At 31.4% G+C, this 7,584-nt stretch overlaps 3 protein-coding genes across 4 annotated transcripts; all 3 read right to left on the reverse strand.

Moving 5' to 3' along the window:
• Window positions 1-5: 5 nt before the first annotated feature.
• On the reverse strand, window positions 6-1,074 carry LOC111691119 (thioredoxin-2). Of its 2 annotated transcripts, XM_046946134.1 has the most exons (2): window positions 293-1,074; window positions 6-238 (listed from the first exon to the last, which is right to left on the reverse strand). In XM_046946134.1, exons 1-2 carry the CDS (start codon window positions 510-512, stop codon window positions 33-35), a joined length of 426 nt encoding a protein of 141 aa, XP_046802090.1. In that variant the 5' UTR covers window positions 513-1,074; the 3' UTR covers window positions 6-32. The 2 variants fall into 2 exon arrangements, with proteins under 2 accessions (XP_046802090.1, XP_023309530.2); XM_023453762.2 differs by having other exon boundaries at window positions 6-1,060.
• Window positions 1,075-1,600: 526 nt separating this feature from the next.
• On the reverse strand, window positions 1,601-2,769 carry LOC124418770 (thioredoxin-2-like). The gene has a single exon (XM_046946133.1). It carries the CDS (start codon window positions 2,203-2,205, stop codon window positions 1,699-1,701), a length of 507 nt encoding a protein of 168 aa, XP_046802089.1. The 5' UTR covers window positions 2,206-2,769; the 3' UTR covers window positions 1,601-1,698.
• Window positions 2,770-2,877: 108 nt separating this feature from the next.
• LOC111691124 (squamous cell carcinoma antigen recognized by T-cells 3) lies at window positions 2,878-6,950 on the reverse strand. Its single transcript, XM_023453767.2, has 10 exons — window positions 6,779-6,950; window positions 6,279-6,661; window positions 6,041-6,216; window positions 4,975-5,970; window positions 4,830-4,914; window positions 4,261-4,768; window positions 3,966-4,198; window positions 3,803-3,905; window positions 3,524-3,734; window positions 2,878-3,274 (listed from the first exon to the last, which is right to left on the reverse strand). Exons 1-10 carry the CDS (start codon window positions 6,827-6,829, stop codon window positions 2,925-2,927), a joined length of 3,096 nt encoding a protein of 1,031 aa, XP_023309535.2. The 5' UTR covers window positions 6,830-6,950; the 3' UTR covers window positions 2,878-2,924.
• Window positions 6,951-7,584: the final 634 nt, after the last annotated feature.

The following is a 7,584-nucleotide window of genomic DNA, read 5'->3' on the forward strand; positions in this document are numbered from 1 at the left end:
AGTTATAAAAACAATTTATTTAAAATTATAATCTACATTGATTCATCAACAATAACTTCCAAAACTGCTGTAGGATCATCCGACAAGCTCTCCACATCTAAATCATTTTCCAACTCAAAATCATCGACCTCTAAGTCCTCCTCCACTTCCCCTACATCACCCGCAAACTTCTTTATAGTATCTCCACCTTCTTTCATAAATTTCTCCATATTTTTAATCAATTTCTCCAAATTGCCACCTACCAAAACATCAATTATTTGCTGATCCCTTACAAAAACAAATGTAGGCATACTGGTGACATTATAAGCCATGGCTATATCTTCACATTCATCTACATTAACTTTAAGAAATTTGACTTTATCCGCATATTGCACCGATAACTCTTCCAGTTGAGGATTTATAAGTTTACAAGGTGCACACCAATTGGCGTAGAAATCGATCACAACCAGTTTATTATCGGCATCTTCGAGCTCTAGCTCAAAGTCGTTTTTATTGAGTACATTATAGGTCATGTTGATAAAATATTCGGATTTTCTTTGATATTTGAAATCAATTTACGGGATTTTTTAAATTTTTTATATTATTTTATAATTGACAGATAGCCAGAGTTTTCAAATTTACAAAAATTATATTTTACAATTTATTCCTGTAGTTCTATACCCAATAAAATTTCAACTATTTGGGTCGTAATTTGGAATCAGAATCTTTTGGTAATCAGCACCAAATATATAATATTTGGTGCTGATTTATTAATATATCTATTAATAAATTAGACCTTGTCGACATGAATCTAACTTAGGAAGAATCCTCATATATTACTGTTTATTTTCTTAATAACCATAATCATTAAATTTTTAAAATAAATTTAATATACACAACACTTTTGTTATTATGAAGTCAGAAATTAACGATTTTCTGAACATGTAGTTTTTTTTTGTCAACAGTACTGTTAACAGTAGACGTCGCTGCTCCATCTGACAAATGTAAACAAAACCAAAAGTATCCCTGTTTTAGTTTATTGCAACTCTGTTTTCAACAGTTTACCGCTATTTTTCATCGTCGACTTGTTAATTTGTTTGTTGCTCTAGACAAAGTAAAGAAATTAATAAAATTAAGTGGTTTTTGTGATATAAAATAAATAAAATTGGTTAAATTACTTTAAATAAGTGTTAATTAAAATGTTTTTAAATTGTTTTGTTCGTATACAATCGGATTTCAAAAAGATATTCGTGTGTCTATTAAACTTTGGCAAATGAGACAATCGCGGCAGGCTTAGTGCGTGGTTTGTGTGCGGGAGTAAATTTTAGTGAGACGTTTGTTAAAAGTGTTAATGAAATGCATAAGTTTTGTTTTGTGTTAGTAACGTTATTAACAACATTAACAATAGTGTTTGCTGGCTAGTATGTTTAAGAAATTGTGGCGAACATTTGGTTAGTGCCAGTGTACATAAGGTATATGGATGCTAATAGTTTGTCATTGCTGCAATGTTTTAGGTTCAATATTGTTGTTGGTGTTATAATTGTTTGCGAACTTCGTGGAAATATTCATTTTTAATTACAAAAGGTAAGAGACTACTTCATATAATGTACATATTAAATGCAAATAAAACAGTTTTTTATTCGGAAAGTTTATTTAATTTTCGATTTAAAGTCTACAACAATTTCATTGATAAAATCTGTAAACAAGAACTATAAACATTTACTCCCTTTTACTACCCCTTCCTTGTTTATCCTTGCCTTTCAAAGTCTCCTTACTTTTGTTTCCCTTACTATCTCCACTTAACTCTGGCTTTCCAGCATACTTTTCCAAATTTTGATCTAAAGTCTGTGCGTTACTACTTGAGAATTGTTCCAATTTCTGTTGATTTTTCATTAACATAAAGGTGGGCATGGCGGAAACATCATATTCCACTGCCAAATCTTCAAATTCATCTACATCTACTTTAACTATTAATATTTTGCCTTTATAAGCCTCTGCTAACTGCTCTAATTTAGAGGCCAATATCTTACAAGGTCCACACCAGTGGGCAAAGAATTCAATGACTAGCAAACGATTATTGGTTTCTTTGAGTATTTTATAAAAGTCATTTTTATTGGCCAGGATATGAAGATTTACATTGGAGGTTAGGTTAATAGTGGCAGACTCTTCCGATAGGCTTTGTTTTGTTGTTGAGTCTGTGGTTTTGTTTTTAGAATTACTCGTCATGTTTGTGAAAAAAAAAAATATTTAAATTTGAAAGTACGCTTTTTTTCGAAATAAAATTTTAAATATTACGTTTTAGAAGTTGCCACCGCATTAAACAAAATCGTTACCAATTGTATTATGGAATAGTTTTCTTAAATCCTTTTTGGTAAGCATCCTACTGTATGATGTAAAAGTTGCGATGATCACTGTCATCCCAGGAGCAACTGTTTACACTAAATGACTTTATTCCTTTCATCATGAAAATGATGCTATTGAGATATGGATTTTTATTTACATTTTAACTATTAAGGCGTGACCTCCGGTAGGTTAGTGTTCAAGTCTAGAAGACCTTAGCTGGTGAGTTTGATTCCCATCTGAGGCACTAGTTAAGGAGCTAACACAGGCCCGATAGTGGCCTTGGAATTGATGTATATACATCCTCCTTTCAAACTAACTATTTAGGCGCATAATTTGGAGCCTACATTCTTTCAAAGACCATTTTTCAAAACGTATAAAATCTAAATAATAATGATCCTATTGAATCTAAATCGACATTTGACTTTACAACCTTACATTCAGACGGAATTAATCAATCTCTATATCATCCCAAAAAGTCAAATTCTCCAATCAAATGGAAAGACACAGTTTGAAAACCAGGCTCCAAAGCAGTGGCTTTTTACACATCAAAGAATATTTTTGCCATTAAAACTTTTATTTACAAATTAGTTTTATTTTCAACTTCACACTGACTTTTCCAAATATTTCTCTACCATAGCATCCAACTGTTCCGGTTTACTGCCAAAGAATTGTTCCAACTTCGCACCATTTCTCATAATCATATAAGAAGGCATTTGATTGACATCATATTCAATGGCCAATTCTTCCAAATCTTCAATATTGATTTTTAAAACTTCTAGTTTGTCGGGATATTTTTCAGCCAGTTCTTGAAATTTAACGGCTAATATTTTACAAGGACCACACCATTCAGCATAAAATTCCACTATAATAAATTTATCTTTAATGGATTTTAATAGTTCTTCAAAGTGTTCTCGGCTAACAACACATTTTATTAAAGAATTTTCTGCTTTTGCTGAAGTATTAGGATTTTGAGAAGACATTGGATTTTTAAGTAAATTTATTATTGTTTTTGAAATTTATGTTTCTTTTCATAAAATAGTTTTAGTTTTTTCTTTATTGCAGTTTTTCTTTTAATTTTCTTTTTAATTGAGTTGAGTTTTCTTTTTCAAAAATTTCTTTTTGTTTTACAAAAATACTTTTATTTCTTTTTATTATTAAAAATAAAACTACTTTGTCAAAAGTTTACGAAAATCATCATTACTTTTGGGAGTTCCAGGAATTTGTGCTGCTGGCTTAGCTGCTGCTGCTACAGGTTTTGTATTAAGATTTTTTCTTACTACATTTGGTATTAAGGACATTCGGGGCTTTTGTTCATTAGTTTTACGTTTGGGAGCTAAACCCAACATTTTAATGGGATTTGGCGCAGCACTGGTAGAGGGTTTAGGAGGTGGAGCAGAAATTGCCACAGATATCTATAAAGGTAATTGGAAAGAATATTTGTATAGAAGAGATGTATGTCTGAGATGATTTTTATACTTACATTATGACCTCTTAGATTCATATTATCTGTGCCCAAAACAGCTTTACCTGCTGACGACTCTTGCTCGTATTCCACATAGGCGATTTGTTTAAATTTACCAGATCTTTAAGAATTTGTATAATAGGAAAATATTAAGAAATAAGGTTCTGATTTATATACTTACTTATGGTAAACCAGCCGGACATCTTTCAATTTGCCATAGACCCCGAAAATTTCCTGTAATTCTGCTTGATTACAATCTTGAGGCAAACTTTTTATAAATAATTTATGCAATTCTTTGTCGGCATTATATTTAAATTTCTGCCTTTGTTCCTTATCACGCAAAACGCTGGAAACAAATAGAGGACGTCCATTTATGCTCTTACGATCCAAAGTTAAAGCTTTTTCCACCTCGGCCTTTAAAGAAATAAAAATTTACTTTATTTTGAGTTTTCAAAAACTTTAAACCCCGAACATACCGCTGTTTCCAATTCAGCATAACCAAAACCTCTACTCTTACCACTGGCCGAACGAATTAATTCCAAATTTACTATCTTTAATTCAGGCAGATTTTCTATAATAACCTCTTCCGTTAAATTATAATCCAGATTTGATAAAAATATACGCAAATGATCTTTAGTAAGATCAATTTCTTGATTTTCATGTTCTTTAAACTGAGACTCTTTGCTTTCAGTTACCACTTTGTGGTTGGTGGTTTCGGGTTTTTGTAGTTTTGGCTGTTTTGGAAGAGAATCATTTTCAGGTGCATTTAGTTTTCTTTTAGTAGGTTTACTGGAAGTATTGGTGTTTTTGGCAGGTTTATTAAAGGAGTTGTTAAGCAAGTACTTTTGCTTAAGATAGCTGCATTCTTTAACACATTTATTGAGTGTCTTAATAGAGCCATTGCATCTTTCAAATCTTTCCCAGGCGGATGCTATAACTAAAGGATTGTCCAATTCGGGGCTATGTAAAGCTTTGCTAAAAAGTCTAGAGTAATAAAACAATTAATAGAAAGTTTTATAACAAATTAAAGAAAAACAAAACCTACTTGCGTGTTGCTTCTAAATCATGTCTCATTTCTAATAAAACAAATTCCATCCATAAAGCTGATTTCGTTGAATTATCAGAACTCTCTAAAGAACAGAGTTATTGATTTTTTTTCTAATTTAAAATTTTTGTTTATAATTAGTTACCCATTACTGTGTTCCATAATTCTTTGCCTTTTTTGGGATCCCTTAAAGGACCATACTCCAAACGTCCCCAGAATTGTAAAATCTCACAATTACAATCGGCCAAAACGCCCCATTGTTGCCCCAATATAGTCCAACCTAAATTGAAATTTTTTCTTAAGACCTCACACTCATCGGGATTTAACCAATTCGTATGACGTCTCAAATACGTTAAATACTCCAACCAAATAGAAACAGCCGGTTCGGGAGTTTGAAAACCAGCCGCCAAGGCAGTTTCCAAAACTTCCTGTACCTCTTGAACAGGTTTCTCCATTTTTTCTAGAATTGTCATACGTTTAATATACAACTCCGGAGACCAGGTGCAATTACGCAATGCTCTTTTGCATATATCATCGGGAGTTTGTTCGTACAAAGCAAATTTTTGCAAATCCTCTGGACGTCCAAAAGCATCTCTATAATCAATAAAATCTATATATTTCAACCAACATTCTGCATTTAAGCAGCAATCAGCCACCATACGTTCGTAAAGGGTTTGTAAAACATTTTCATCTAAAAATTTATCCGATTCTTTAATATATTCAAAATATACTTCGGCTCTTTCGCGATAAGCTTGCGCCTCCAAACCCTTTAGTTTATCCTCATATATAATTATCTTGTTAAGATGTTCTTTGGCTTTAAAGTAACGTTGATCAATAACAGACCAGTCCAAAGTGTGCTCGTTTAAACTTTCCTTATTACGTTCATAATAAACTTTAAATTCTATATAGGATTCTTCCATTTCGTTTAGAGGTAAACGTAGTTCCTGTAGAAAGCTTTGTATATAATTATTTAACTGCTCTGGTATTGTTAAATCCTTGGCAAATTGTTGACGATAAAGTTTAAAGAATTCACGACCTTTTAAACAGTTGAGGCCATAAGTACCTAAAATTTCCTGCCATACTGCTCTAGGATCCTTGCAGCGTTGAGCAAAGTCGGCAAATTTTAAAGCTAAATCACAGGCTAAAAGAGAAATAAATAAATTAGGTATTTTTAAAAAATTAAGTTCATTTTGTATAAGATTTTTTCTTACAATAATAATCCTGCAAAGCTTTGTGAAATAATTCCTTAACTTGTTCAATTTCCTGGGTAGTTTGAGCCACCACTAACTCCACCTCAATGTATTTTTGCCACAGTTCGGGAGTCAATGGATAAACCGAAGAAAAACTAAGATAAGCTTTGCGTATATTATCCAAATCACCTGTGGAGCTATAAATAACAAAAATATTTTAAAAATTGGTTTAATTACAAAGTTCAGTTGCTAAACTTACTGTGATAATTCACATAAACGCACATATTTATCGTAAGCATATTGATTAACTTCCAATTCTTTTAGAATAGCATCAAATTCTTTAAGATTCTGAAGTTCTTCATCTTCCACCTCGTCCTCGTCATCATCTTCATCGTCAGTATCTTCCTCTTTATTGGCTTCAGCTAAAGTCAACATCTCTTCATCATCTTCTAATAAATCTGCATCAGTTAAATTATTCTTTTCTCCCTCATCAACTGATTCTTTTAATAGATTATCATTTAGCAAAGAATTATCATCAATTAAATCTGTAGTCAAGGAAACTGAGGGAGGTCTTAGTAAATTTAAGGAAATATTTGTTTTGCCTCCTTCACCTTCATCGTCCGACTTAAGTAAAGCTTCTTCCTAAATATAAACATCAACATTAATTTGTTTGTGATTGGGTTGGGAGGGCTGTTTGGCTGGCTGTACTGAACTATTCCTTCACCAACTACACTGCTTTAAATCATGCTGACAACTTACCTCTGCCTCGTCTATATCTTCTTCATAAGAATTCTTATTGTTTGTAGACATTTTTATAGTATTTTACTTTAAGTATTTCTTTCTTTAAGCGTTTTTAGATTAAAATATATATTTGAGAATTGTGTGATTTATTAATACATTACAAATAAATGTAAACCAAAGAAAATACAATAAAAAATGCTTTTTTGCTTGAAAGATGCCACCGCGTTTTAAGATAAAAGTCACTTTTTCTTATGGTAATGATATGGCAATACTTCCGTTTATTTTCATAATAAACGTATGGCAGCGCAATACAGAGTTGGAAGTTTGGAATTTTAAATGGAAATGACGGCAGAGGCGTCATTTCAAACAAATTATTTATAAAATGTTTTTTTTTTTTTTTTTTAATTAACAATTATTAAGTAAATTTTTAAACTGGTGGCTAGAATATAATATTCTTGTAGGTTTTCATTTTCATATTCACTAGGGTTGTCATTTGAATTAAAATTATTTGATTTATCGAGAAAAAATTTTTGTTTTTCTTCGAACGAATAAAAAAGTTTTTTTAATTTAGAATAAAGAATAATTGGACCACTTTTGTCGAACAATCGAATATTCGAATAAAATTTTAATGTTACCTTTTACCCATATTATACGAAAAAATATTCAACTAAGACCCAACAAAGTATATATATTCCGGGTCCTTGTGAAATTCTGAGTCGATTGAGCTATGTAAGTCTGTCTGCGTGTGTAAAACACGCTGACGTAAAATCTAAGCTAAGGACATCAACCAAATTCACCAAAAATATTTATTGTTATCCTAAGCA

Source organism: Lucilia cuprina, chromosome 3 (assembly GCF_022045245.1).
Source record: "Lucilia cuprina isolate Lc7/37 chromosome 3, ASM2204524v1, whole genome shotgun sequence".
NCBI lineage: Eukaryota > Metazoa > Arthropoda > Insecta > Diptera > Calliphoridae > Lucilia > Lucilia cuprina.